Source organism: Dermatophagoides farinae, chromosome 2 (assembly GCF_024713945.1).
Source record: "Dermatophagoides farinae isolate YC_2012a chromosome 2, ASM2471394v1, whole genome shotgun sequence".
NCBI lineage: Eukaryota > Metazoa > Arthropoda > Arachnida > Sarcoptiformes > Pyroglyphidae > Dermatophagoides > Dermatophagoides farinae.
In genome coordinates, this window is record NC_134678.1 from 3,853,111 (window position 1) to 3,880,983 (window position 27,873).

The 27,873-nt window shown below is 37.2% G+C and overlaps 12 protein-coding genes across 12 annotated transcripts; 6 read left to right on the top strand and 6 right to left on the bottom strand.

Moving 5' to 3' along the window:
• Positions 1-300: 300 nt before the first annotated feature.
• Positions 301-3,761, top strand: nmo (serine/threonine-protein kinase nemo). The gene is made up of 9 exons (XM_047060395.2): positions 301-1,298; positions 1,664-1,793; positions 1,860-1,915; positions 1,975-2,167; positions 2,233-2,442; positions 2,499-2,687; positions 2,760-2,961; positions 3,019-3,115; positions 3,175-3,761. The coding sequence occupies exons 1-9, from the start codon at positions 772-774 to the stop codon at positions 3,227-3,229; spliced, it is 1,659 nt and encodes a 552-aa protein (XP_046916351.1). The 5' UTR covers positions 301-771; the 3' UTR covers positions 3,230-3,761.
• Positions 3,679-5,283, bottom strand: Mdh2 (malate dehydrogenase 2). Its single transcript, XM_047060503.2, has 5 exons — positions 5,042-5,283; positions 4,322-4,987; positions 4,209-4,259; positions 4,029-4,130; positions 3,679-3,954 (listed from the first exon to the last, which is right to left on the bottom strand). Exons 1-5 carry the CDS (start codon positions 5,123-5,125, stop codon positions 3,826-3,828), a joined length of 1,032 nt encoding a protein of 343 aa, XP_046916459.1. The 5' UTR covers positions 5,126-5,283; the 3' UTR covers positions 3,679-3,825.
• Positions 5,284-5,416: 133 nt separating this feature from the next.
• On the top strand, positions 5,417-11,406 carry ssh (Protein phosphatase Slingshot). Its single transcript, XM_075735852.1, has 11 exons — positions 5,417-6,136; positions 6,202-6,371; positions 6,441-6,641; positions 6,705-6,761; positions 6,825-7,094; positions 7,148-7,294; positions 7,356-7,556; positions 7,623-9,185; positions 9,831-9,966; positions 10,426-11,237; positions 11,306-11,406. The coding sequence occupies exons 1-11, from the start codon at positions 5,786-5,788 to the stop codon at positions 11,361-11,363; spliced, it is 3,966 nt and encodes a 1,321-aa protein (XP_075591967.1). The 5' UTR covers positions 5,417-5,785; the 3' UTR covers positions 11,364-11,406.
• On the bottom strand, positions 11,279-12,861 carry Alg11 (ALG11 alpha-1,2-mannosyltransferase). The gene is made up of 2 exons (XM_047060439.2): positions 12,589-12,861; positions 11,279-12,526 (listed from the first exon to the last, which is right to left on the bottom strand). The coding sequence occupies exons 1-2, from the start codon at positions 12,818-12,820 to the stop codon at positions 11,370-11,372; spliced, it is 1,389 nt and encodes a 462-aa protein (XP_046916395.2). The 5' UTR covers positions 12,821-12,861; the 3' UTR covers positions 11,279-11,369.
• LOC124497016 (CDGSH iron-sulfur domain-containing protein 1) lies at positions 12,842-13,612 on the top strand. Its single transcript, XM_047060606.2, has 3 exons — positions 12,842-12,979; positions 13,050-13,255; positions 13,329-13,612. Exons 1-3 carry the CDS (start codon positions 12,973-12,975, stop codon positions 13,410-13,412), a joined length of 297 nt encoding a protein of 98 aa, XP_046916562.1. The 5' UTR covers positions 12,842-12,972; the 3' UTR covers positions 13,413-13,612.
• Kap-alpha3 (karyopherin alpha3) lies at positions 13,475-15,564 on the bottom strand. The gene has a single exon (XM_047060417.2). The coding sequence runs from the start codon at positions 15,151-15,153 to the stop codon at positions 13,585-13,587; it is 1,569 nt and encodes a 522-aa protein (XP_046916373.1). The 5' UTR covers positions 15,154-15,564; the 3' UTR covers positions 13,475-13,584.
• On the bottom strand, positions 13,475-18,018 carry LOC124496787 (RUN and FYVE domain-containing protein 2). Its single transcript, XM_047060359.2, is given in 10 exon segments — positions 13,475-15,728; positions 15,781-15,907; positions 15,970-16,194; positions 16,255-16,689; positions 16,744-16,821; positions 16,882-16,991; positions 16,993-17,327; positions 17,382-17,543; positions 17,612-17,811; positions 17,864-18,018. Coding segments are annotated over 9 exon segments (1,749 nt in total). The 5' UTR covers positions 17,748-17,811; positions 17,864-18,018; the 3' UTR covers positions 13,475-15,587.
• An 87-nt stretch (positions 18,019-18,105) lies between these two features.
• LOC124496985 (eukaryotic translation initiation factor 4E) lies at positions 18,106-19,211 on the top strand. Its single transcript, XM_047060572.2, has 5 exons — positions 18,106-18,264; positions 18,316-18,542; positions 18,612-18,783; positions 18,835-18,974; positions 19,032-19,211. Exons 1-5 carry the CDS (start codon positions 18,256-18,258, stop codon positions 19,117-19,119), a joined length of 636 nt encoding a protein of 211 aa, XP_046916528.1. The 5' UTR covers positions 18,106-18,255; the 3' UTR covers positions 19,120-19,211.
• Positions 19,212-19,327: 116 nt separating this feature from the next.
• On the top strand, positions 19,328-20,761 carry LOC124496940 (retinol dehydrogenase 12). The gene has a single exon (XM_047060516.2). The coding sequence runs from the start codon at positions 19,648-19,650 to the stop codon at positions 20,647-20,649; it is 1,002 nt and encodes a 333-aa protein (XP_046916472.1). The 5' UTR covers positions 19,328-19,647; the 3' UTR covers positions 20,650-20,761.
• Positions 20,762-20,915: 154 nt separating this feature from the next.
• LOC124496996 (uncharacterized) lies at positions 20,916-21,783 on the top strand. Its single transcript, XM_047060583.2, has 2 exons — positions 20,916-21,391; positions 21,456-21,783. The coding sequence occupies exons 1-2, from the start codon at positions 21,136-21,138 to the stop codon at positions 21,575-21,577; spliced, it is 378 nt and encodes a 125-aa protein (XP_046916539.1). The 5' UTR covers positions 20,916-21,135; the 3' UTR covers positions 21,578-21,783.
• LOC124497038 (protein SDA1 homolog) lies at positions 21,708-25,600 on the bottom strand. Its single transcript, XM_075735853.1, has 4 exons — positions 24,366-25,600; positions 23,743-23,884; positions 23,556-23,681; positions 21,708-23,288 (listed from the first exon to the last, which is right to left on the bottom strand). Exons 1-4 carry the CDS (start codon positions 25,523-25,525, stop codon positions 21,807-21,809), a joined length of 2,910 nt encoding a protein of 969 aa, XP_075591968.1. The 5' UTR covers positions 25,526-25,600; the 3' UTR covers positions 21,708-21,806.
• Positions 25,601-25,742: 142 nt separating this feature from the next.
• On the bottom strand, positions 25,743-27,583 carry Ubc2 (ubiquitin conjugating enzyme 2). Its single transcript, XM_047060548.2, has 5 exons — positions 26,981-27,583; positions 26,873-26,923; positions 26,675-26,807; positions 26,467-26,614; positions 25,743-26,391 (listed from the first exon to the last, which is right to left on the bottom strand). Exons 1-5 carry the CDS (start codon positions 27,349-27,351, stop codon positions 26,294-26,296), a joined length of 801 nt encoding a protein of 266 aa, XP_046916504.1. The 5' UTR covers positions 27,352-27,583; the 3' UTR covers positions 25,743-26,293.
• Between the last annotated feature and the right edge of the window lie 290 nt (positions 27,584-27,873).

Genomic DNA, 27,873 nt, shown 5'->3' on the forward strand with positions numbered 1-27,873 from the left:
CTGATTTCTGTCCTCATCCTCGTCAATAAATACCACGCATGCTACATACACTCAAACAAAGAAAGTTGCCGGGAACATCATCGCGAGACAAAATTTGGAGCGAAATTTAAATATTCGAAATTATAGACGTTCAAAAAATACGTTACTGTACATGGAATGTACGTGAAAATTAAGCTCCTCCCATTTTGCATTTCTTTGACTTACGATCCTTACTTTTTAGAGTGTACACTCAAAATAATAGACCCCCATTTTGGGGTAGACTTTGTACAACCGAAGTTGAAATCGAGGTAAAAAAAATACATAATGGGAAGAGTTTTTAATAGAGAAAATAAGTACGAAAATTTCCTATTTTTTGAGTGTAGATGACAAGAGAGAAAAATCCCCTTTTCTATTGAGCTAGCTAGGCCTTATCCGATCGGTTCGGTCGGTCTTCGTATAGTCTGATCGTACACCGAGAAAAAGAGAGAAAGAGAACGAGATTTGACGCTCGAATTGGCTCTTGTTTGTTCGTTAACGAGCATTTGCTTGGATTTTTTGTCTCGTTTTCATTGGCAGTTAGAAAACCATTTCTCCTGCTGGTCTCAATCTACACTGTTGTTTATCGTGTCCATCGTGAACAACAGCTTCTTCACGAGGCCACATTGTGTTCGATTGTGACAGATATACACAATCGAGTTTAAAGCTATCCTTTGTCTTGACGGCTGCATTGGGTTTGATATACCACACTGAGCATTCAAACAAATTCTGGAACCTAAAGTTTCATATGATGTGATGGTATCGAATGCTCAAACATCACATCATCATCATCATCATCATCGTTCATCATCATCACCATCAATCACATTTGAATTCTCATCATCAGCAATGTTATCAGCGGCAGCAGCTGCTGCTGCTGCCCAATCTTATTATGCATTAGCGGCGGTTGCTTCGTCTACGACGAACAATCCAGCAATTGCAGGGACGTCAACAAATTCGATTCCAGGTCCAATGACCACAACTCCACTTCTTGTGCATCATCCTGATTATCATCAGCATCATCATCAAAATAACAACAACAACCATCATTCTGTCCATTCATCGTTTGGTCAAAATACCAATAATCATCACATAATCCGTGGTGGATACCATCACCATAATCTGGTCAACAACAACCATATTCATGATTCATCAGCGGCCTCACAAATTCATCCCCAAGTGAACAACAATGGCCACCATCATTCAAATGGTAACAATAATGGTAGCGTTGTCGATTTACCACCGGATCGACCTATCGGTTATGGAGCATTTGGTGTTGTTTGGTAAGAATTGTCAATGTCCTTTTTAATTTCAAATATTGCTCTTATATGCTTGCATCTAATCGAGTGGATTATATCAATCGATTAATTGAGATTGTCGCCTGACATTCTGGTCATGGATGGCCTGATTATGAGTATGAGCAATGAGTCTATCGAACTGAATCGAGCGAAAACAAGCAGTTAATTTTTCACATATGGATTGCCATCTAGGTTATCCCCAAATTCACTATAGCTGTCTATTTTTCCATTATTATGCTATTTGCCCATAAGTTCCATACTTAACAAATTGAACCAGTATCAAATAATTGAGGCTTACTGAGACTTCCGCTTTTAAATTCAAATCTAATCTCTTTGCATATCCCCCATAGGTCAGTCACTGATCCTCGAGACGGTAAGCGTGTAGCTTTAAAGAAGATGCCAAATGTATTTCAAAATCTTATATCGAGTAAACGCGTGTTTCGTGAGATCAAGATGTTATCATTCTTCAAGCATGACAATGTGAGTATAAGCTGCAATCACTTTCTCATTCTTTATAATCGCTTCACGATCATCGGTTTTATTTAGGTACTGTCTGCATTGGATATACTTCAGCCGCCTCTGATAAATTTCTTCCAAGAAATGTAAGTAAAGATTTGAAGAGAAAGTAAAATCCTATATGCCTAATATGTTGAAACGATAGTTATGTTATCACTGAGCTAATGGAAAGCGATCTACACAAGATTATTGTCTCATCACAACCTTTAACTCCTGACCATATCAAAGTGTTCCTCTATCAAATGCTTCGTGGCCTGAAATACCTACATTCGGCTAAGATTTTACATCGTGATATTAAACCAGGCAATCTACTTGTCAACAGTAATTGTTTGCTCAAGGTAAGCTCCAGCACCTACATTCAAATTAAGCATTTAAGCCAAATATTTCTTTCAATCGTGGCCAGATTTGTGATTTCGGTTTGGCACGCGTCGAAGAGAATGATCGTTCTCGCAAAATGACACAAGAAGTGGTTACGCAATACTATCGGGCACCGGAACTGTTGATGGGAGCCAAATACTATCATGAAGCTATCGATATGTGGTCTATCGGCTGTATATTTGCCGAACTATTGGGTCGACGAATTCTGTTCCAAGCTCAGACACCGATACAGCAGGTATGAAAATCTCTTTAGATTAATCTTACCCCATAATCATTGATTTAACCATATAGCTAGAATTGATCACTGATCTTTTGGGCACGCCATCGTTGGATGATATGCGTTACGCTTGTGAAGCCGCTCGACTTCATGTACTACGACAACCGATAAAATTACATCGTCTGAGCTCATTGACCAAACTGTCTAATCACGCCAACAACGAAACCATACACCTACTTTGTCAAATGCTCACCTTTAATCCGGTAAGCTACACAATCATTTATGAATATAGTTGACTAAATTCCATAATTCTTACTTAAATTAACCTAATGCAGGACAAACGCATTAATTCAACCACAGCGTTAAACCATCCCTATTTATCCGAAGGTCGAGCACGTTACCATTCGTGTATGTGCAAATGTTGTTACACCGTTAATGGTGATACACGTAGATTCTGCAACGATCTTGAGCCCATTTCTCCTCATCCATTCGACAACTCATTCGAAAAAGAATTGACATCCGTTCAAATCGTGAAAGGTAGGTGCTGTCCATCGGTTTATCCATATTGTGTCTAATGGCTATTGTCACGAACAGAACGTCTGCACAAAGAGATTATGCAACGATGTTTAGCATCGAATCAGGTGCCTCTTTGTATCAATCCATTATCAGCTTCATTTAAAAACTTTGCCAGGTATGTCTTGTCTCTATCATTATCGCTATTTATTCATCGTTTTTTCCGCCCATTTCTAGTTCAACCGTTGCTCATCCATCGGAATTACCACCGTCACCCCATTGCTGGGAATGACTTTGACAAAATTTAGTTTAATTACAATTGTCGCCGTATCAACTCCTAACCCATCGATTGTGATTGAAGAGGCCATTTAACCGCTTCCATCCGTCCAAAACAAGTTATATGTGATTACTTTCTTTCTTCATTAATTCTCAAATTGATCAAACGTTTGTGTAAAACCAATGGATACCTTTATTGGCCCATTGCTCTCACACACGATCTCTATGCTTCTTTTTGGGTGCTCACAAAATAGACCCAATAGTTTTTGGAGAATTTGTCGATTGTCCTTCATATCAGGTGCCTCGAATATAATTTTTATAACTTCTTGACCAGAATCGGTCGGATATTCAATTTGATCTCGATAAATCATTCATTATCTGTATACACTACACTGCCTAACAAACTCCTGTATCCTCCTCATCCATTCATTCATTTATTGATTGGATTGATCGCTCAAACAATGATTCATTCATAATAATTATAATTAAAAATTAAATAATAATGATAATTTTTAACAATAAAATAATCATTTTTGCGATTCAAAAGTTCATACACACAAACAATCAATCCTTCAGCCACATTTTTTATGTGCCGGTTGAAAGAGGTCTGGTTTAGTTAGAGCTGACAAAATCTTCTCCTTTTTTGATTGATGCTTTCAATTCTGGTATCGCCTTTTGGATCATCTCTTCTTCATACTTATTTATCTTGCCAATGCCTAAATTTTTGGCCAAACCATTTGGCTAGCCGATTTTTAGTATATATTAGATGGGATTAGTTTAAGTTGTCGTTTACAATAATCATTAATCGAACTTACGCCCAATTGTAATGGTGTGGAGAAGTAACTACAATCAGCTATAACATCCGATTTGACGTACGAACATTCGATAACTTGTTCTCCATTTAATGCTCGCAACAACTATAGACAAAAAGGTTTGAATTGTGTGAATAAATAAATAATTAATTAATTAATTAATGGGTTAAAAACTGTTCATACCGATATTGCAAATCTTGCTCCAGCCATAGCCATGGATAACGTAGCCGAACCCTGGGATCATCAACATCTCGGTTATAATGTCCGTTATTAATATAAGTATTCTCATAACTTACCGTTCCTGCTTTAGCCTTGACCACTTCGGTTCCGGCGTCTTGAATCCGTTTAGTCAATGCATCAACTTTATCATCACCAAATGATACCGATGGTTCCGCACGAGACAATAATGGAATGATGGTGATACCAGCATGACCACCTATGACAGGAACATTCACTGTAGCTGGGTCAAGGCCTTTTGCTTCGGCTACAAACGTGTTAGCACGTACAACGTCCAATGTGGTCACGCCAAATATACGGTTTGGGTCATAAACACCATTCTTTTTAAACACTTCCGATGCGATCGGTACCGTAGAATTGACCGGGTTTGAAATAATGGCAATAAAAGCGGTGGGACAATTACGTGCGGCAGCATCGCATAAATCTCGTACAATAGAGGCATTCGTATTGAATAGGTCATCACGAGTCATTCCAGGTTTTCGTGGAACACCGGCTGGTATAACTACGACGGCGGCTCCTTTCAATGCATCTGCCAATTGATCAGGACCAACAAAACCGGCAACACGAGCTTTCGTGTTGATATGGCTCAAATCAGCCGCAACACCTGGTGTATGAGCAATATCGTACAAAGCCAATTCGGAGACCAACGAATTTTGTTTCAAAAGCAACGATAAAGGTTGGCCGATACCGCCACTAGCACCTAGAACAGTGACCTTAGAATTGATCTGATAGCGAAAACGTTAGAAATGAAATATATTGGAGCCGTTCTGGTGGTTTACCTTGGGTGATGTAGAAAGTGCTCGTATTGAATGATGAAAAGTAGCCGCCTGAATGAAAAAACGTTTTGGTATTCCAGTAAACATGGTGATTGATTTCGTTGAAAATATGAATCGTAAGTTAAGAGCGAAGCAATTGATATATTGTTAATATTGCGATTAGAATGTGATGATGATTATCAGACTTTTTACCACCCTGGAGATGATTTATGATTGACCTTTTTTGCATCGGCCGTCATTGCCATCTATCGGGCAAAATAGTGATCGTCCAGAAATTTTCTCGTTAAATTTTACGATAGTAATGTTTCCTCAATATTCATCAATATTCTCTGTAGTGGTGGTAGTGGTTAACAGACAAACTCTTAACTGCTGCTTGACCACGGCCATTCATGATGTGCAAGTGGTAAGCTATTGTCGACACGGGTGCATTTTGGTATAGGCTAGTTTTATCGACAAACCTCAACCACTGAGCAAAACTGCCAAACACAAAAAACACAAGTTTAAGATAAACAAATTTTCCATCTCATTTGTTGTGGATTTAATCCGTAGTCCAAGAATCCTATAGGATAATTCCATGATTATTTTTCTTCATCTTTATCCTCATTTTTCACTCAATCTATTGAAATTACGATCAGTTCGTTTGTGAATTTCGAAAATCTGTTTACTTTTGTGTCATGGTTTGTTGATATTTGATTTTTGGTTGGTGGTGGGTAACGGTGTTGCCGTTAGTTACGCTGGTGACGACAAATGGCCATGATTACAATTGAACGGATTGTTCCAGCAGGTAACTCATCATCAGCAGCAGTTCCTAATAACTTATCGCATCAAACAAATAAACAAAATGACAATTCCACGAAAGAAGCCACCATGGGCCATTCTAACAACGAACAAGCGAACATATCCGATTCGACCACGATGGTCAGATCAAATGAAATCTACATAGCCGTTAGGGATGCAGATATCATTTTTCCACACAATGAATGTCATCGATATTCGAGGACAACTGCGGCAGCCACTACAGCTGCCATTAGTGAATTAATACAAAAACATCTCAAAGCGATATTGGAGATTCTGAGACCAGAGGATACGATGAAAATGGTATTCAAGTTCAATTCTGTTTTGTCTTTTACTTGTCTTATATTATTCACATTCTATGATTATAGGCTGTAAGACTGGAATCACAATTGGATTTAGATCGTACAAGGTATCTATTGGTTGTTGCCAATGAATCGGATCAAAGTTGCTTGTTGGGAATCGACTATGAGAATGAAGCGACCATCGGCCTGGTTTTACCTATTTGGAAAGACATGAGAATCATGTTAGATGGAGACGGGTTAGTCTTATGAAATAAACACTTGTTTACACACCGATATCAATATTCTTGTATGCCTTGTTTTGACAGTGGATTCCGTATCACTACTGGTCATCGTCATCACATATTTAAACCAGTGTCCGTACAGGCCATGTGGTCCATATTCCAATCGCTACATTTGGCAACAAAGAAATCAATCAAAAATAACCACTATGAAGGGAGTGGCTCTCATCGATGGGTCATTTCCTACCAGAATAATATAAAATCGAATTCTCGATGTCTACATGAATGGTTGGTCCTATGTTTGTCATTGAACCATTGTTGTTCATTTTCTCTTAAACCAAATAAACACAGGTATACGGTGAACGACCAATGGGAAGGCACGTACAATAATGTCATTGATCTAACCAGGTAATTCTATATAGCAATTTTGTTACAATATATGATGTTATGGTCCTTATCTTTTATCGGCAGGTCAAGTGATAACAAGAAATTCGAAGAAATAATCACCGCCAAACTGCGCGAAGTGATGATCTCAGTCGATTTGGAGCAGGTTACTTCCAAAGAAATTCGCTCCAAGTTGGAAACGCATCTTGGTCGTGATCTAAGTGATTATAAATCCTTTATTGACAAGGAAATGATTCGGATCATGGGGCAACTCGAAGAGCCATCAAAAATACTCGACTATCTGTACCTTGGTTCCGAATGGAATGCTTCTAATTTTGAAGAACTCAAAGGCAAAGGGTTCGTATAATGCTAACTGGTGACATTTAAATTGACCACACGTACATACACAGGGTACAAAAAATACTAAACGTTACATCGGAAATCGACAACTATTTTCCGGGCTATTTTGATTACTACAATATCCGAGTCGAAGATGATGAAGCAACTGACATGCTCCGACATTTGAATGATACTTACTATTACATTCGAAAAGCAAAGTAAGTTATCAATCATTCCCGAGTTTTATCGTCATTTTGCTCAATTTTATTTGATTCATAGAGACGAAGGTGTCAAAGTATTGGTCCACTGTAAAAAGGGCATTTCTCGCTCGGCCAGTGTTGTTGTCGCTTACATTATGAAGGAAAAATGCTATGATCTTGATGAAGCACTGCGATATGTCCGTACTCATCGTAGTACGATCCGTCCAAATCCTGCCTTCCTTCAACAGTTGATCATCTACCAAGGAATGCTCGCTGCCAGGTACTGTCATTCAAAGTATTTTAACTTGTAATCAATGTTTTTGATTTAATTTTTAATCTTGACTAGCAATAATAAGAATACTATGATGTGGAAATCAAATTCCGATTCTGAACTTCAAAGTTCGTGTGTGAGCAATTGTGATGGTCTACAATCATCATCGAGAGGAAAGAATTTCCTGATACAAACTCGTGAACGCGACCTGTTTCACCGTAAAGCCGAAACGGATAAAGAAAATGTATTTAGGTTTCATAGACGAAAGTCTTGGCCACCAAAATGCAACACCAAAGATGACCTAATTTTTCGATCGCAATCTAATAACAGAAGACGTGAGACTTTAATTCGATCAGACAAAAATCAATGGCCCAAAGACAACTGTAATACGGCCAAGCAGGAATTAAGTCGAATAACTATGTTTAAGCGAGTAGAAATTAAAGGTTCACGAGTTAGAGAAAGAATCGAGGATTTCGAAAACAAACAGCCAACCAATTCGGTAGCGGCGGCGGTCTGTGTACCAACTATCGGAACCAGTAATAACTTACTTTTCAAAAAGAATATTACAGCCAAAAATGGTCTCGTATCCAATTTGGCTTGCCAATTTGAATCCAAAGAATCAACGGCGACCAATGAAACATATGATTCGAATGAATGGAACACCGGTGTGAGTGACCAAGTCAAGTTGGATGTCTCATCGGCTCTCGTCTATTCACGTCTGATGAAACCACCGATACCTCCTCCATCAACCAACAGTAATGCAACAGCCGCTCATCCATCGACCCATATTGACGATCAAATCGAATGTCTGCCGGTATATTTATCATCCTGTGAATATCATGCTCATCTGACAGCCATCGGATCGCAATACTCGGATAAAACGAGCAGTGGTGGTTTACTCAAACGAGCCTTATCGTATGACCAGATGATCATGTTGGACAACAATTATTGCTACATTCATTCACCATTATTGCCCACGACGACTAATGTATCATCATCGGATAGTTCATTGAAAAAATGCAAAAAAAGTTTGGCTGTCCGATCTTCAATGGACAGCAACAATAATGACAACGATTGTGTTAGAGTAACTGTTATTCCTGGTCACCATGACCAATGGCCACGTAATGAGATGACGATCTGTCATCAATTGCTCCAGCCATTGCATCGAACATGCAGTTTGCCCAACATGGCCGATGATGATCATTTAAATGCAGATAAAGTTGTTTGTAGTCGTTTTAAGAATCAATGTAGTAATTGCAAAACGGTGTTAATGACTCCTCTAGATTTGCAATTCTTACGGCAGATGACATCTCATCATTGCAACAATGACAATGCGACAAAGTGTAGCCATATTGATGGATTTGTTCGACGACGAACCGAACAACTTGAAACCTATAGGCAACATTCATCATCGATTCCAAATACAGCGGCCAGTGTTTGCCCGGATGAGAGCAAATTCACAGACAATCGACCCTCCGATCATCCTCCTATCTTCAATAGCCTATTAAAATCGTCCAAGTCTTTCAATCATTCTTCATCATCAACGAAATCTTCCATTGAATCGGCCATAATGTCCACGACTTTGGCGTCTGAGAAAAAATCAAAGAAAACGTATGGCAAAAGTCATCCATTGGATAAATTGAATCGAACTTCAACAATCAGTTAACTGGACAAACCAATATTCATAGCCACCGTCATCCACTCACCGACGGCATAACTAGTCATTATGGTCGAATTAGATAAATTTTAATAATTTTGTATATTAATTCAAATTTATTCGATTTTAATCATACTCTTTTTATCATCATCATTCAATAAATGAACGCTTATTTTATAAAACAAGTATTTTGTATTCAACACCATCTGGAGGTGGATCTCTGTTACATATTATATATATTTATTTGTTTATTTGATTAAGAATCTTCTGTTGATAACTCAGTTTTAATTAATAATGGCTTCCTTGGATGAGAATTTATTCTTCCGAACTTTAATGGTTAGTAATTTAGTCATATAAATCAACTTAATCTGATCACGATGATAATCTGTTATTATTGTTGAATTGTATGTAGAATAGCTTTAGGAAGCGTTACGATGAAATTATCGATAATTGTTTCCATATCTGTGTTCCAGTTAATGGCTCATATGAACCGAAACAATTAAATGATAAGTTCATTTGTTCGCACATTCTTAAGCCATCACCATTACTAAAATCGTACGTACATTCTATGGTGATTGAATTACAATTTATATTATCATTTATTCGCTTAATGGTCCTGTTTACAGCCACTTTTTGCCTTACAATAGTAAACAAAATTTCCATGTTCAAATTGATGGTAATCTCATTAAAGTTACCAAAGGATTTGGTGGTGTTAACCACGAAACGATTCGCATTTTGAACGAAGAGAAAGCATACAACAACGTAAGTATGATTTGATGACTAATTCATATTGATAATGTCATTCGACATTCACTTAGGCCAATCAAAAGTACAGTATATTCATCTGCGAAAAGCCGTTGATCACTTCATTGAATTCAAAGCTCAATTATGAAAGCTTCGATGTACGATCTAATGAAATCCAAGTGGTTACTTTCCAAGAGTTAGTTTTTGCTTAATTGTCGCTTTTATTTTCATTGATAAACTTTTTATATCTAATATAGTTGTCAACAATTTCTACAACAAATATCGGCAGCTGATCTGGATCGACTGAATGACGAAATAAAACAAGTGGTCGACACGTACATTCTTTTGCCAAATTACCTCGAAGATGTGGCGGCCAAGTTGAAAAAAATTATCGACCAAAACGTTGCAGTTAGTATTGCCCAAACTATCATTTGGATGGTCTAAAAATCTGACCAAAAATACCGACTTATTATATAGGTGTTCACCGAAGAATGTCGCAACCAAAATCAATCGTTACGAAACAGCAACGAACTGTTGAGCTCGACCATTGAAAGCTATTCAATTGGATTGCTTTATGATCGCCTACTAGACATGGTTCAAAAGCGAATGTACAAACAAGATGAAATATTTGTAAGCAAATGCCGAGCAATGAACAACCAAACACGAACGATTAAGCCGACCGATTTTGGAGCACAGAAAGCGTTCGAAAATTTTGCTATATCGGAAGCAATTGCAGCCAAATTCAATGAACTACAATGTTCACTTTTGTGCACACCTTTGGCGAAATTGAATTGCATGCGGCAAATCCTGGATGCCATAAATGATCAATTAAAACTAACAGTGGATCAACACGAATCGCCATTTGCTGTGAACGTCCCTCGTGACAAAATTTACATCATGTCTGATGATCTTTTAGCTGCTGTCATATGCTCTCTGTCCATTTGTCAGCCCCAAAAATTTTGTTCCACTATCGAATTTATCCATTCGTTCAGCTGGTATTTGCCACAAAATTCTGAACTTGGATATTCATTCGTTACATTTAAGGTAGCCAAAGAATACATAGTAAACTATAGCCATGAACATACTGGCTCTCAAACCAATCAAACGACCGAGCAACATCAGACAATTACATCAAAAAGTCGCTTAGATAAGAATCTATCTTCATTGGATGAAGAGATTGATAAAATGACAAAAATTATGGGCAGAAATTCTCCTATGACGACGATCACTACAAACAGCGAACAAACGCCCGATGCATCGAAAAGAGTTGAACATCACCAAGAGTTAGGGTACGTACAACAAACAATTAGTCCGATGAAAAAAACAATGATTAAATTGATAAACTTATTATTAACAGCGGTTTCCTTGGCTCACTTGCCGACAACTTTATGACTGTCTCAGGTCAGAAACATTAGCATTGATCAAAGCAATAAAGACATATGTTGACAGAATGATTGTTCAAACATTTGCTGCGAAAATTGTTCCAATGATTTTCTCGCTTTTAATCGAATCATATGTTTGTTATCAGCCGACAATTGCATAATCCTATACAGATGATGAGCGAATTGATCACAGTCCTCAGCCAAGAATCCTGTCTCATTCTCGGTGATAATATCCAATTTCGGACCACCAGAATTATGAGCAACGGTTAATAATCCAGCAGCTAAAAATTCGACAACACTGATGCCAAAATGTTCATTAGTCATTGTATGGATTGCCATGCTAGCCTCTTCTATCAGACGGGCCATTTCATCATAGTGAATGTTCAATTTGAATTGGACACAATCCTCGATACCCAATTTTATCGATTGTTGGCTTAGACTTTGTGCTAATTTTTCATCCTGTTCATTTCTGCAACTACCAATCATGACCAACAGTGGTCTTTCAGTGGATCCATTCTCACGCAAAATGTCGATCAATCTTGATATCGATTTTAATTGTAGTTGATGATTTTTTTCCGGTCTAAATTGACTCAACGATATGATCATGTTGGCTTTCTTATTGGTTAGGCTAAGACAACTTAGATTGTCCACATTGCATGGTGGATAAACAACGACTACGGTTCGTCGCCAAAGCGCTTCTATATGGTTTCGTGTCCATGTAGAATTAACCATGACGACGTTAGCACTGTTTCCGGCCATTCGATAGCAAAATGCCAACAAGTGATAATAGACTAGCTTGATTTTGGTCAATAATTGACTTTGGGCAATAATGGATCGATTATTGAATGTGGATTGATTGCAGGCTACCACTTGTAGCATATCGGCACTAATCATTGGATAGTGGGTGTATGTGGCTACTTTTGCCGAGCCAACCAAGCGAAACAATGGATAAGTGAAACTGGCGCCCATAGTATCGATGTAAATATCAGGAGGACATCGAAGCATCGCTTCCAGTCCGACAATAAACGAACCAATATTCTGGCCAAGCAAAGTAAAGATGGGATAATATTTAGCCAAAAGTAGCCAACATAGTCGAAGCTGTATGAAGTGCACTTTCATCTCTTCGACAGCCAAATCCAATTGAAATGTTTGGCTTGCTTTTCTCACTATCGTTAACGGCTGTACATTATAATTGTCTATAATGAGAGCAATGGTGTAATCAATGAAAACTTTTCAAATGAAAAAAACAACGGATTACCAGAATAGATGATATAACAATGCTGTGGGTATCGTTGGTGGAGAGCTTTGATGGCAGACCACATGACCCTTTCGCCGCCACCACCGGCATTGCAGAATGGATGAAAAAAAGCAACCACTTTTCCATTACCGTTTATTGTGTATCGAGTACGAATCTGTTCATGTTTATAGCCCACGTACAATTTAAGCAGATAAATGGGCATCAAAATTCCGACAATTATGAATAGGAACATAGTTCTTACGAAACATTTTCATGGACACATCATCCAAATTTGATTAATGCTACCTTGATATTATCGAGTCGAAATAGCCATTCGCTGCTCCTATTTAATGTTTGCAACGGTCACGTTTAGTTTACCATCTTAAGAGCGACGACAACCTTAGCATGATTGGTAAATAGAATTTCTTTATCGCTAAAATTTTAATTTTTCTAATTAAATTTTTTCACCATTTGGCTTGTAGGTTACGAAGTTTTACCTTGGCTAACTACAGCGTTAGCTGTTTGTTATGGTGTTTATTTAACCTACAAGACTAGTTCTTGCTGTGGTGGTAATAAACAAAAAATGAATCGAAAGATCGATCTAGACAACGTTAAAGTGGTACATAGTTTCGATATTGAAGATCTTGACCAGAAGGCTGTTTTCTGTCGCTGCTGGAAATCGGAAAAAGTATGTATCGATATTATCCTCAGTTCATTATAAATATATACTCTATCTAAATTATTTGATTCTATGCCACCAGTTTCCATATTGTGATGGCACTCACAACAAACACAATGAGTTAACTGGCGATAATGTGGGCCCATTGATTATCCAAAAGAAATGAGGTTATTCGCAAGATCAAAGTGTAAAAGGAGATTAGTAAGAGAATAATAACAAAAAAATATATTAATAAAATTGTAATAACAAAAGAATTTATTCAGCAAAAAATTAATGTCAATCAAGTAGGTTATAAGTTAAAATAATTGTATAAAAGGTTTTTCGTTTGATTTTGTAGATTAAAAATTGAACTGTTGTTGATTCTGATGATTGGGAACATTTTCGTTATTATTGTTGTTAAATCCAAATTCGGTATCATTAGCCTGTGGAACCAATTCTGGTATATCTTCAGTGTTGCTATCAAAGAATCTATCCACGATTTCGAAGGCAAACTTATAGATCTGATCATTTTCATGGTGTTGTAATGATTCAATTGTATCGAGACCGCCACATTTTTCAATCTCATCTGCAATTACATTCACTTGTGTTTCATAATGATGGAATATCTTGATAAGACCTTCGAGCAATATCTGCAATATCTGAGTATCCTTGACGGTGAGTAATTTACACATGGGCTCTATGACTCCTTGTTCAACTAGATATCTGACCTGTTCCTTTGTTCCATTCATGGTCATATTGGAAATGGCCCAGGCTGCCTCTCGTTGTAGTTGGAAACTACCACGGTCCAGATTTTCGATTATGGTCGGTATGATGTTGTGATCCATCAATGTCTGGATTTGGTCAATACGGCCGGCTGTTATGTTTGACAGGAACCATAGTGCTTCTTTTTTGATTTTCTCTTTTGTATGGTTCAATAATGGCGGCAAATAAGCGAGCACATTCGAATCAAGTACGAATTGTGTTTGATCGTCTGTACCGGTAACAATGTTACCAATGACCCGCAATGCCGGTGTTTGAATCTTTAAATCTTCATGATGTAATAGTGGTATGATAAAGGAGACGAGGCCGGAATCGATGACCATCTGTATTTGTTCATTGCCATGATCAGTTATGTAAGAAATCGCCCATACAACATCCACAAGGATGGAAGTATCCTGTGAATGTTGTAATAGGCTTTGTAATACAGGCAATATTGTCACCAATACGGTAATCGGAAGGGGAGGATTCTTGTTACGACACATGTTAATAATCACCCAAGACAGGTTACGCAAAAAAGATGGAGAAGGATAGCGATGTAGTATCGTGATTAAAGGTTCAAGAACACCACTTTCGATGACAAAGTCACGAAGATCTGGTCCATCACCTATGATGTTGCCCAAAGCCCATAGCGATTGTTCGGCAACGTTCTCGTTTGGCGACACAAGCAAATTCACCAACAACGGAACTGCTCCTTCGTCAACAACTTTACGCGTCTGGATCGACGTACCTGAGGCAATGTTGGTGAGAGCCCAGGCCGCTTCAAACTGCAAGGTAGGCACATTACTGTACTTTAATGCATCGATCAAAGGAGGCAGAATTCCGGCTGCAATTATCTCATCGATAGGCGGATTCTTATCCGACGATAACAACATTCGAGCATTCTTGATGGCGGTCAATTTATCATCTGGATCCGGACTCATGGATGCAATGACCAAAGAATTTAGGTCTTCAAGTACCAATTTCGGTTCGATCACTCCGTCAACATTGGAACTATCTTGGCAATCGTTCGTGATAGTTATGTTACGCTTTTTGAGCAAGGCATCTTCGCGTTTGTTTTTACGTAATTCAACCGTCGCTTCATTACGACGACGACGTACATCATCGATATCACTGCCTCGATTCTTGTAACCTCTAGAATGTTGATCCATGCTGTTTTGTTCGAACGATTGCCAATTGGCTGATCAAAGATTTTATTTATAATATAAAAATATTATTGATGATGATAATCTGAAGGAAACCAAATCTCAGTCAATTGTTAGTCAAAGATAAAACATAGAGACAAAGAGACAATGATGTCACATGTTGTGATTGTGCATACAAATCATTTGACTCAGCCTACCAACATTGTATTCATTTTAGATGTGTGTATGTATTGAGCAAACAAAACTCAAACGGACGCGAATTAAAATGGTCCGCTATATACACCCAATTAAGTCATTTGTCCAGCAAGGTGGTATAGCAAATCATCTCTCTTGGTGATTCAAATTCAATCATTATTATCATGGCCACAATGTTCGACCAATTATTAAATGATTAAAAGCGACATTCTTTTACATTAGGAATCCAAGCCATCGTGAATGTGTCAGTTAGATGTGGAGAATCGTTCCAGTAGGAAGGCATGACAATGATCACAAACGCGTACAGGTTTCTTGCTCGATGGCAATGGCATTTCATTGTTGGAACAATTATTGCAGAATATCTCGCCACAACTACGACAGTGATGCTATTTCCAGACATGAATACACTGACTTTAATTTGAAGACGAAGAGACTTACCTTTCGACGTGAGATAGTGAATTTTTGTTCACAATGTTTACAGCAATTGACATCACTATCACGAGCCCAAGCTGCCTCCTTAAGGTGGCCATTATATTCACGCAACGATTCAATCTCCAATTTCGAACTGCCGAGTGACAGAATTCAGAATAAATGGATAACTTAGTCATGTGAACTATGTATACTAACTCTTGTAATTGTTTTCCAATCTCTTCCAGTGCCAATTCATTTTCATCAAACTTTTTTTTCAATAGATTGTACGCCTCTTGGAAATGTATTTGTTCTGATTGTTTGATACGAGCCGTATCCAATTCCAATTGCATACGAGTCATCTGTTCCTGTTGTTCGTCGATTATTCGTTGATAATTTTCAGCTAATTCTTTTGCACGCCTTTCTTCATTTTGTTGACTTAGTCTGTTATCAATTATTAGCATTAGCAACCATAAAGAATCCTTGGATTGAAACAACACATACTTTTGTTGCAAAAGTCGCAAATCTTTGGTTAGTTGATTGATGTTGCTTTCACATTCGACAAGCTGGTTATTTTTTTCCTTAAGTTGGCAATCCTTGTCCTGCATCTTCTTGAATAACTGTATGTTGATTGTTTTCACCTCTTCAAGTTGAACCCGTAATGTGATGATGGCATCCTGTTTCTCTTGGATATCCCTTTCTAGCAGATTACGTGCCGTTTCAGCTTCTTGTCCTGATTTTATTGCATCTTCAAGGCGAGTTTCTAACATTTGTTTGGCTTGCTGTTCTAGCATCAGTTCCTGTTCCTTCTGCGCCAGTAAAGTGCCGATTTGTAGAACCGATTTTGATTCATCAGTTGTTTCATTCTGCTCCTGATGATGTTGGTCATTTTGTTGGCCGAATGTTTCTATTTTGATCTCCAACGATTTGATTGTCGATCTATAAGATAGAATTGCAACAGATTAAATCTATGGTGAAATATGATGAACTTACTCAAGACGTTGATTCACTTGTTCAAGGTAATTATTCTGATCAAGTAATTGCTGTAAATTTACAACAGTCTCCTCGTCGCTAATGAAGAAATCAAATATGAGTAAGTAGTAAATTAATTGAAAAACAAAAAAGTCATACTTGAATCCATTGACATCACTGAGAATTTGATCAAGATCTCGACAGTTAGCGACTGCTTGATCACGAAGATAAAACCGTAGATCGATAACTGTATCAGAAAAATCGAGGAATTTCCTCTTTGATGTAGACACTGTAGTCGAATGAATTGAGGCCAACGAGAAGACCACAAAGTACATTGCTATCATCGGATAACATCAAGGAATTGACGTCATAATACTCGTAGAGCAGCGTGTCACGATGATCAACCAATTGTTGAAATGATTGGGCCAATCGTTTTTTCATCAAATTTAACCGAAACCAGGCTCGTGCTCGACCTAGCGAAGTTCGAATCTTAGGTAAATGTCGAACACTCTCGATCACCTCTCGAGATACGTCATCGCCGAATTTGCTAGTCAATTCGATTATTGTCCATATTTCCAATTTCGCACCAAACATTTGTTTTCGAGCTACCATATTGGATCAATCATTTTACCATACAAACAAATAGAAATATCGCTTACGTTTGAGACCATGTTGTAGGCAATTCTCGAGACAGACAAACAGGTGGTCAAAAAGTATTTTGCATTCGTTTGTCAACGTAACTTTGGAACGGTGTTTGTACAGCTCTTTTAATATCATTCGTAATAGAAGCATGATGTTTGAACGTTTCACTTTCTGAGTTTCTATAGTATACGAACAACATTCATCAATCATTTAAAGGGCTCAAAATTGACCATACAAACACACAAACCTTGCAATAAGATGGCCGCATTATCCAATGATCCATGATCATCATGGCTCATTGTAGATTGGTTTTCAATTTTCGTGAAAAAATTCTCAATCACCAAATCCATCGATGAACTATTGAGCGATGAATGACTACTCATTTGCTCCAAAAGGTGGATCACCTTTCTCCTATGAAATCAATAAATGATGACTACAAATCCTAATCTAATAATGAAAAGAAATGATAAAAAAAAACTTAGTTTTCATTCATCTTTACCTGTATGTATGTTCAAATCGAACCATTTAATGTTTGCATAATCATCATAATCATCATAATCATTAAACCCCCATTAAGCATAAGCATTCATCTGGATTTTCAATTGATAGAATGGATTCAAATCATCAACATGATAAATCGTTGTATGTGGGGAGTCGTAATATACATACAACATAAATGATTAAGCCAAATAAATGATTTTCAAAATCGTCATTTATGAATACACTTATGTTGCGTCAGCTTCTCGCCGTGTAGGCACATTGCTGCTGTGAATTGCTGTGAATGTCTATAAATTGTTCTATTGTTTGATACGTTTTCATCTTTAGAATCGGAAAAATTGTTTTTTGATCATTTTCATTGTTTTCAAATTCCATTTTACATTACTCTCCCAAATGTCTGAGGTAAGTAATTATGATCCTGGAATTTATTGTTTTGAAAACTCCCATTTGCAGAAACCGGCTGAAAGTTTAAAACAGGAAAGCGGCACTAATGAACAAGATGTTGTCGCCACTGGATCATCAACACTACAACCGGCTGCAGCTCGGTTAGTGTCCGAACTTCAAACAAAACATCCATTGCAAAACACATGGGATCTATGGTACTACAAGAATGTATCCAGTGTGTTTGAAGAGAATCTATTCAATATTACTTCTGTTGATACTGTAGAGGATTTCTGGGGGTTCGTTTTTTTTTGTTTTTTGTTTTAACTATTGTCCATTCTAACCCCTTTTCTATTCTAATCGTACAGCCTATTCAACCACATTGAATTTGCAAGCAAATTGAATGTTAATTGTGCCTATTATTTTTTTAAAAAAGGCATACGTCCAATGTGGGAAGATCCAATAAATAAGAGTGGAGGACGTTGGTTGATTAATATGAAAAAAACCTACGACAGTACCGATAAATATTGGCTTGAATTGGTAAGGCTATAGCCGAATAAATCGTCCATTCATTTACTAATTTAATTTCAGCTATTGTGTCTGATTGGCGAAGGGTTCGACGATTTCAACGATTATGTTTGCGGTGCTTTTGTCGTTATCAAAAAATCACAGGATCGTATCGGTATCTGGACCAAAGAGGCCAGCAATCGTGATGCTAACATGCATATTGGGTATGTGTATCTATTATTACCATATGTCTCTAATTTCCTGATTTCTTTATTGAGCAGCAATGTAATCAAGAAACGTACCAACTACAATGGGGGAATCAATTTTGAAGCACATGATTCGTCCAAAACTAACTTTTATCAAGTTTGAATTTTTCCCATTTGTATCATTTTTCTATTTGTATTTCCTTTCTTTCAATGATCGTTGTCGCGTGAAATAAATTCAACAAATTCATCAATTCATATGATTATTGCATCTTGTTTCTTTGGTATATCCGTTCGCTTGGAAATGGAAACAAATAGATTTTATGCACAGTTGATTTAACTCAGATTGTGATTAGAGTTCCCATTGTATACATATTTAATACATGATTTTGAGTTTGTGCTTGAAACAAGAGAAGCCTAGCAATAAACAAGATTGTTGCTCATCCGAATATGTGCATTCATTTTCTCTTTTTCTCTCCGTTGACCAATTGATTCGGATGTATTGTCTTTGTCTGACCTGAATACTGATCATTTCTTGTAATTCATTATTCGTTTTTTCGTATTATAATACTAAGATTATGGACATGATGCCTATTTTCTGAAACCTGGAAGTTATTTTCGCTCGTGATTTGGATGTGATCGTTTCATTCGAATTGTGAATAACACACATCTTCAAAAGGAAGTGCTCATCATCATGTTTTTATTTGCTTCATTCATATTGTTTATTGTGGTTTGTGTGGCTGTCAAATTGTATTTCCGCATGACCAACGGAATATGTGTGGAAAATACCGAACTAAACGGAAAAGTGATTGTTATAACTGGCGGTAATACTGGCATAGGAAGTGAGTATGTACTCGATATGGCTCGACGTAATTGTGCACACATTGTCATGGCTTGCCGCAACATTGAAAAGGGCAAACAATGCGCTCGTTGGGTTTATAAGAAAATCCAAGCCGAAAACATGACTACAACGGTCATTACAGTCGAGCATTGTGATCTAAGCTCATTTGATTCAGTGGTCCGATTCTGTGATCGTTTAAAGCGATTATCGATCAAACAACGTATAGATTATCTGATTTGTTTTGCCGCTGCCACAGGCATTCCTATCGAACAGAAATTCACGGCTGATGGTCTGGAAATGCATTTCCAGTGCAATTATCTCAGTCATTTCCTTCTTATACACCTGCTATTGCCACTACTTAACGAGGGTGCTCGTATCATTTTAACATCATCACAGGCACATTTGTTTGGCAAAATCGACCTAGAAAATATTAACCGATTAGAACGGTATGATCGTCATCCATTTCGAACATATGGTGATTCAAAATTGGCTTTGGTCATACTGGCCAGAGAACTGTCTAAGCGATTAGCCGCAAACAATATTTTGGCTTATTCATTTCATCCAGGAACCGTGCTTACCAATGGCATAAAACATAATCGAATATGGTATCTTCGAATCCTTTTAACAATTGTCGCATATTTCTATGGTAAATCACATCGGGACGGCGCTCAAACAATGATCTATTTGACAGTGACTGAGCAGCGTTGGCTATCGAATGGTCGATACTATGCTGATTGTGCTGTCGCTCATTATAACCCAATGGTGGATGATGAGAAACTTGCTGATCAACTATGGTCGCATAGCTATAACTTAATCGAAAAATATATTGATGGAATCTCTATAGCCAAATTTTAAATCAGTATGCCGGATCATGGAAATTCATAAATTCTTATTATTGATGACGATAGGCTTAAATGGATGTTTGATAATATGCAAGAATAATAAATTGGTTAAAACTTTGAACAAACGTGCCTTTAAATATGCGCGTACGTGCATCAACACAAACTTGTGCATTAAAAAGATACGATAACTGACTAATTAATTAATGTTGCAAAAACTTTTTCTGTCAGGAAAATGGGTGCCAACGTGTACATTTCGTGTCAATTCGTTTACAAAAATAAAACCGATCCTTGTTATCATCGTGAATGTTGAGTTGATTCAAATTCCGTTCATGCATTTGGATCTTTTATTGGCTATGTATAGACGATGAGATTGGCACGCCAAAAGTAAAGCGCTTGGCAAACATGTTACAAGGCTTCGAACAAATGGGTATAAAAGAAGAAATAATTTCGATAGCCGATTGGCATTTATCAAAAACATTCAAACATTCATTTTAGAACAATGACACAACAACAATCGACAGCATCTATTGTCCTCTGCCTATTGGTCATGGTATTCATGGTCCATTGGTCATGTATTCAGGCAGAATCATCACCGGTGGCACAAAGCAGCAGTGCCAATTGGGAAGCCGATACGATTCCTACATCACAATCAAAGTCATCACTGTCGACCAATCTGAACGACATATCGGATCGATTATATCGCATCATTTATAAACGATTGGCCGATACGACTGCATCGGTAGATCCGTATGGCGGTAAGTGATAACAGAATTTGGATTGTTTTCGATAACTTTTTCACTTCTCCTATCCGGTGGTCAGATTTAGATGATGTAGACCGCTTCAATCGCCAAGAACGACATTTACGGTTTGGAAAACGTTTCAGTTCACGAGCCAAATATAGTGATCTTGATTATGGCCATATGCGTTTCGGACGACGTTGAATCTTTCTATTCAAATACCAGAATCGATCGATTCTTTCATGATAAAATTTGATCAAGCCACCAACAAAAATCTTTAACAAAATAAACTAAAACAATTTTTTTTGTCCCTGTGTAATCGACAAAAATATAATCCGTTTTTATACCCTATTCTTCAAAATAGGGAACAATTTATTCAAAAATATTAAATAAAGAATCCCTACTATAAACCATTTTTTGTTGATTGATTAATTTATTGGAATCGTTTCAATAAAGAATTTCTGAGAGCAATTTGTTTATCTTTAAATGATCGTCCACCACGTTTTTGGCGTAGTTTGTGTTTGATCATCATAAAAGATTTACCCTTACGTGTTTCCCTGTTACTTTTGCTCGCAAAATCATTTATTTTACCTTTCCGTGAGCCAAATTTACCACGATCTTTGCGTCCAGCTTCGATCGACTCTAGCCGAGTTTGTTTGTCTGATTTTTGAGACTTATAGAGTCGTTCGATAGAGCTTAATGATACGATTTCTGACTTGGCAATACTGCTGCTGCTGCTGATCAGAGAAGATTCGTTTTCATTCTGTGTCGATGTCGTTTTTGACAGTTTTTTCGATCGAGCAGCTCGTAAATGCTTAGATAGTTGAGCCATACGGACTTTATGGAATTCCTCTTGAGTCAAAATACGACTGGTCGATATTAGACTGGCTTTCTCCCTCTGATCTTGAGGTACAGAATTACAATTGGTTGAATCCTCATTTTCGTCGGCATCACTTTGAATATCGTCATAATCATCAATAGCGATTTCATCTTCGTCATCAGATACGTCGATCCAACTCCCATCACTGTCACCATTATCTTTCCCAGTTAGTTCATCACCTGGATCAGATTCGTATTCATCCAAAACTTCGGTTCCAGAAACAAAATCCACGGCTTTCGATTGGCCGAATCGAATTGAATGAACAGATTCTTGGATAGCTTGAGTGGGGCGACCTCGATCTTTTCGTCGTAACAATGAAGGGTTTAATTGTCGATACAGTTGTATGAGTGATTTAGCAGCCATAGATACATTTTTATCCTTAAATGATGAATATTCCACTAGATCTTGTAATAGATCTTCGCTTATAGCCAACGGACATCGTGCACAAATTTCGCGGATAGAATTAATACCAACGGCCATCACTTCAGATGAATTTTGTTCAGTAACGAAATTGTTTGCAATCACTTTTAACAATGGTTCAATTGAATCTGGTGGAACAAGTTCATGTGAGGCTTGTGCCACGTATTGCAATAATTTGGTCACATCCCGTTGTTTAGGATGTAGGTAACGTTGTAGATATGAATAAAGGTTGAGCAATTGTAGTTCATGGATGCCCACCAGTCTGGATATTAGATTTATGAGCAACAGTTTCAGCTCAAAACGTTCATTAAATGTTTCAAGCATCTTGAACAGATTTTCCGCCATGCCCTGTGGATCATTAAGTAGATGTATCGCAGAAAAATCGAATGATTCAGGTCGTGATTTTTTCCGATATCGCTTGAGCACTTCTTTGCTTCGTAGTAAAAGACGTTTCCGTTTTCTTGTTTTTTTATTTACACGATTCGCCATGACAATTTCTTGTGCTGATGGTAAATTGTCTGAATCACTGTCCGAATCATCGCTATCCACTTGCTTATCACCATCTTGTTCAGCCTGGTCAGTACCGAGGAAAAATTTCAACGCAGTGACCATAATCTATAAAGTCATTACAAATTTTAATTTTAGCCAAGACAATAAAATAGCCATAAATCATACCTTGGGTATTCGAGAAAAACAGGCCGTACTAATAACGTTGACTGTTTTGGCCGTTTTCCATACATTTTTTTTATACAGTTCAATCATTATGTGCAATGAGGTTTTTGCTGCTACAACATTCGAATCATTCAACATGGAAAAGAGAAAATTCTGCAACACCGTATTCATCCTTTGTTTGTTGCTCATATTCTTAATATCTGTGATGACATGTTGTTTTATCAATGCCCGCAATTTTTTATCTGGACATTTGAGTAATTCGAAAAGGAGCGATATTAGATCGTTGGCGGCAAATTGCGACTTGTTTCGCATCAGAATCAACGCTCTTACTAGAATCTATCGTATTTTAAAGTCGAATCATTAAGTCCATACAACAATAAAGCCATCTTTTACTCACCAGACGAACTTCTGAATTCAATGATGTTGAAAATAATCGCAACAACCGCATTAATTCCGATGGATAAGCTACAGCAAATTCATCATTCGGATAGCAATGGCTTACATGGGCAAAAAACATGACTAAATTCATGAATTCGTTATCATGTGATGATGGATCGAATTGAAACAGCTCTAACAAAGATCGAAAATGCTCATATTGCTGCTGAAACTATTAAAAAATAAAATAAAATGCGATAAGTCAATTTTTTTATCACAAAATCATCAATTACGTGACAAAATACCTCCTGTTTATAGCCGACTGGGTCGCGTTTAATGCAATTTTGCAACTGTATAAGATTACTGGGCAGTTGATTGTTTATTCGCCGATTCATTCTTTCTGGGCATTTGAATTTTATTAAGTAAACAAAATTTACAAGTTTTTTATTAAATTTAATTTCACCAAAAGAATAATACACGTGCATACGTGGAACTGTCCACAAAGTAAGTAACAGAATAAATCAAATTTTCGTTTGAATTCTGGAATTTTAATCATTTTCAACGACAATGACCATTCAGTACTCAACAAGTTTGAAAATCTTACAGGTTGAATCATCTGAACAAGTAAGAGCATATTGGGATTTTGACGAAATAGCAAAGTCAAGTATCTGATCACGATGGCCACGTTTCTCGTCAAGTATGTTACCGGTCAGAATGTCAATAACACGAAACACACCGTCTAAACATCCGGCATACACGATATTGACATTATTTGAGTCTACCAACAATTTAGATACACCTCTGGACAACTCAATTTGATTTCTTTTGGTTTGACTTGGCACATGCCAAATCTGTATACGGCCATCCAGTGATCCAATGATAAGACAATTTTGTCCACCGAATTGGAGGCTTTCGATCGAGTTATCTTTTTTTTCGTCATCATCACCACCTATCACATCATCCAGCTTGAATGAAGTTATCACTTTTTGATTTTTCACGTTGATCATTTTGACCACACCGTCAGCTGATCCGGTAGCTATAAGATTGTCATCTAGACTTAGAGAAAGTGATGTTACTGTAGTATGATGGGCTTGATTTCCTCGTATGGTGATAGCAAGTTGATTCTGTTCGAGATTCCATACTCTTATGGAACCATCTTCATAACCCATAGCCAGGCGTCGTCCATCACGAAAGAGCTCTGCAACTAGGTTACCACAACCAAATGATTGTAACGTCCGACATTGTGGTCTTATTTCTGATAATCGCCACATCCAAGTTTCGTGTGTACCAGCCAATAGAACATTATCGATAGTGTTATGCCATAATAACCAGTTCAGATCATTGCCAACCTCATACTCATAGATTTTTTTGCCATCCTCCACGTTCCAAACGATGATGACACCACTCATATCACCGGTGGCTACCATTGTTGAATTCAAATTAAACTTAACAGCCACTATTGAATCTTTGTGATGACCATTGGTATCGAATCGGATAAGTCGATTATCCATCATATCCCAGATGATGGCTTTATCATCTTGTCCACCTGTGATTGCATATCGGTCATTATGACTCAAATGACAACAGAAAACGGATTGTTCATGTGATTCAAACGTATAGATGCAATCATCTTCCACTACTTCGGTGGTCGTCATTATCGGTTCTTGTGCTTCTTCATCCTCATCATCGTCATCACGAATATGGTCGATCGTATGTTGGTCATCCAAATCAATAACCTCATCCAAATCTTCCTCTCTTATAAACTCTTCATCTAAATCTGGCTGTTGTTTTGGATTCATAATCATAAACAAATATAAATATTCATATTATTAGATCGAATGAAGCGTGATATAACACATGCATCATCCCAAATGTTTTAAGATTCTAATAGTAGATGGCACTGTCATTCATAATGATACGATCAATGTTGTTCAAAGATGGCGCAGCAACGATTATGACAAAAAATATCACCAATAACCAATATATGACAATTTATGATTATTTAAATTTGAAAAAAATGTAGCTTTAATTCATTTTTTAATATTACAGAATCAGTATTTTATATATAGGGAAAATATTGGAACGAATAAATTCAATATGTAAAGATTAAATGAAAAAAATAAATGAATAAAGAAAAATCGATCGAGAATCAATTTCCTACAAGCATTTGAAAATATAAAAGAAAAAATGCAACAAAAGTTTCATAAAGTTAGATAATTAAGAGGACAGATTTGAAAATTTACAAAGTGAGTTTGAATTTGATGATGATAAGGTGGATTATTCATTTGTTTTAAATAATGTACAAAAATAATAAAGGCAAATCAAGTATGTCAAGATATCGTAGAAACAGGATGACGAACAGGCCAAGTTTGTTGTGATCGCGTGATCAATGCAGTCACATGTATGCATGAGTCATATCAAACTTTGACATGAAAAAGGATAAAATTCGATGAAAATGAAATTCGAATAGACCTAATTAGCGTAGAATGGACCAATTGGTCCTTGATAATAGAATAGCGTGTGTGTGGGTGTGTGTGTATACTGGCAGATCGTATTGTGCATGTTTCCTTTGTTTAGGTAGCATAACGTTTTGTCCATAGACGTGCGATTCGATCATGCTCTTCCCGGTGGTTAATGTATTGGGTGGCGATGTTACCGACCAGAGGATCGGCTTTCAATTTAAATGAATTTGAAAACGAGAATTAAAATTAATTCTATTCTATTTAACGGAGTGAATATTTCTTACCTGGATTACAATCGGTAAGCAATGAACAAATGGATAGCAATACTTTTGATATTGTCAATGCTGGACTCCAATTATCCTTCAATATGTCCAAACATATGACACCTTGGCTATTAATATTGCAATGATATATACGAGTACGAAATGTCACCTGTTTGTCAAAAGAAATACAATTTATAGTAAATTGCATACATTAAATGAGACAATTTACTTTTGGTGGCTTAAATGGATATTCAGATGAGAAATGAATGTCGAGAAAAAATACGCCACCTTCATATACGGAACCAGGAGGTCCAAGAATGGTGGATACCCATTCATAGAGATTATCGCCTTTTGGACCGGCACTATTTAGGAAAAAGCAAAACATCGGAATGATAAGATAATAAATAAATAATCATCAGAGACATGCCTGCAATTAGGCGGTGGATCAAGAGTTATTTCGGCAAGCTCCTTCTGTATCCTACAATACAAAGCAATTAGAGAATCCAATCGAAACAATAAGAACAATATATCAAACCTTTTGGCACTTGTACTTAGCGCCTTGGTTAACGGCTTTGTCTTATTACTATTTCCGTCCTTGGTGCTATCCCCATTTTGTTTATTGCTCGCCGTAGCTGCATTATCATTAGTGGATGATGATGATGTCGATGTTGTAGAGTGATGATGATGGTGATTATTGGTTGCCATGGTTGTTCGTGTTGTTCGAGATCCAGATGATGTTGATGCGGAAGGAGTAGTCAATACAGCGGCAGAACCAGCCCGTAATTCTTGATTGGAATTTGATGATGATGATGATGATGTTTCGGTTGCAGATGCTGTTCTTTGTCGTTTATAGCGTTGTGATTGCTGTTGTTGTTGACTATACGGATCAATGCGATCGTCACTCATGGTGGTGGTGGTCACTCAAGTTGACTATAACTTGATTTACTTTGCACCCTAGGTTCGTGGTTAGCAATTTTAAATTTAGTATTTTTTTTTTGGAATGAAGGGCCCAAATCAACAATAAGACAAAGATAATGTGTGTGGACAACGAAACAATTTGATCGACAAACACAAAAACACAAGCGACAAAAGAAAAAAACTTGAACCAATACGAGTAAAACCAGACAGTGACAGACAACCACACACACACACTCATACTCTGTCGGTTAATGCGTACGCGCATTCAGTTTTACCCTGTTTTCTCAATTTCATCATTACAAATCATTTTTATCATTTACCCTACAGTATACAGTTGGACCTCGTTTAATGATGGTAATCTGTTCCATCATTAAATGATCATCGGCAACAGATTAACAGGTTAATTATGATTCAATCAACTCGACTTTGTCGGATTAATGACTATGACTAATTAATGTTTGGTCATAAATCAGCCATCTCCATTTGACCGATCATCGATAACCTTGGTAC

Excerpts from the sequence above, each read along its gene's own strand:
- nmo (XM_047060395.2), top strand. The coding sequence starts at position 772 with ATGGTATCGAATGCTCAAACATCACATCATCATCATCATCATCATCGT. Across the intron at positions 1,794-1,859 it reads CATTCTTCAAGCATGACAAT|GTACTGTCTGCATTGGATAT; the intron begins GTGAGTATAAGC and ends GGTTTTATTTAG. Across the intron at positions 2,688-2,759 it reads AAATGCTCACCTTTAATCCG|GACAAACGCATTAATTCAAC; the intron begins GTAAGCTACACA and ends AACCTAATGCAG.
- Mdh2 (XM_047060503.2), bottom strand. The coding sequence starts at position 5,125 with ATGTTTACTGGAATACCAAAACGTTTTTTCATTCAGGCGGCTACTTTT. Across the intron at positions 4,131-4,208 it reads GAGCAAGATTTGCAATATCG|TTGTTGCGAGCATTAAATGG; the intron begins GTATGAACAGTT and ends TTTTGTCTATAG. Across the intron at positions 3,955-4,028 it reads CCACACCATTACAATTGGGC|CCAAATGGTTTGGCCAAAAA; the intron begins GTAAGTTCGATT and ends AAAATCGGCTAG.
- ssh (XM_075735852.1), top strand. The coding sequence starts at position 5,786 with ATGGCCATGATTACAATTGAACGGATTGTTCCAGCAGGTAACTCATCA. Across the intron at positions 7,295-7,355 it reads TATTACATTCGAAAAGCAAA|AGACGAAGGTGTCAAAGTAT; the intron begins GTAAGTTATCAA and ends TTTGATTCATAG. Across the intron at positions 9,186-9,830 it reads AAAAGTCATCCATTGGATAA|CCACTTTTTGCCTTACAATA; the intron begins ATTGAATCGAAC and ends TCCTGTTTACAG.
- Alg11 (XM_047060439.2), bottom strand. The coding sequence starts at position 12,820 with ATGTTCCTATTCATAATTGTCGGAATTTTGATGCCCATTTATCTGCTT. Across the intron at positions 12,527-12,588 it reads TTGTTATATCATCTATTCTG|ACAATTATAATGTACAGCCG; the intron begins GTAATCCGTTGT and ends CTCTCATTATAG.
- LOC124497016 (XM_047060606.2), top strand. Across the intron at positions 13,256-13,328 it reads GCTGCTGGAAATCGGAAAAA|TTTCCATATTGTGATGGCAC; the intron begins GTATGTATCGAT and ends CTATGCCACCAG.
- Kap-alpha3 (XM_047060417.2), bottom strand. The coding sequence starts at position 15,153 with ATGGATCAACATTCTAGAGGTTACAAGAATCGAGGCAGTGATATCGAT.
- LOC124496985 (XM_047060572.2), top strand. Across the intron at positions 18,543-18,611 it reads ACTGTAGAGGATTTCTGGGG|CCTATTCAACCACATTGAAT; the intron begins GTTCGTTTTTTT and ends CTAATCGTACAG. Across the intron at positions 18,975-19,031 it reads GATGCTAACATGCATATTGG|CAATGTAATCAAGAAACGTA; the intron begins GTATGTGTATCT and ends TTTATTGAGCAG.
- LOC124496940 (XM_047060516.2), top strand. The coding sequence starts at position 19,648 with ATGTTTTTATTTGCTTCATTCATATTGTTTATTGTGGTTTGTGTGGCT.
- LOC124496996 (XM_047060583.2), top strand. The coding sequence starts at position 21,136 with ATGACACAACAACAATCGACAGCATCTATTGTCCTCTGCCTATTGGTC. Across the intron at positions 21,392-21,455 it reads ATCGGTAGATCCGTATGGCG|ATTTAGATGATGTAGACCGC; the intron begins GTAAGTGATAAC and ends TCCGGTGGTCAG.
- LOC124497038 (XM_075735853.1), bottom strand. The coding sequence starts at position 25,525 with ATGATTATGAATCCAAAACAACAGCCAGATTTAGATGAAGAGTTTATA. Across the intron at positions 23,885-24,365 it reads CTTGACTTTGCTATTTCGTC|TAACGAATTCATGAATTTAG; the intron begins AAAATCCCAATA and ends ATCATCACATGA. Across the intron at positions 23,682-23,742 it reads TGAATTCAGAAGTTCGTCTG|ATTCTAGTAAGAGCGTTGAT; the intron begins GTGAGTAAAAGA and ends AAAATACGATAG.
- Ubc2 (XM_047060548.2), bottom strand. The coding sequence starts at position 27,351 with ATGAGTGACGATCGCATTGATCCGTATAGTCAACAACAACAGCAATCA. Across the intron at positions 26,808-26,872 it reads GATCCACCGCCTAATTGCAG|TGCCGGTCCAAAAGGCGATA; the intron begins GCATGTCTCTGA and ends TTTCCTAAATAG. Across the intron at positions 26,615-26,674 it reads ATCCATTTAAGCCACCAAAA|GTGACATTTCGTACTCGTAT; the intron begins GTAAATTGTCTC and ends TTTGACAAACAG.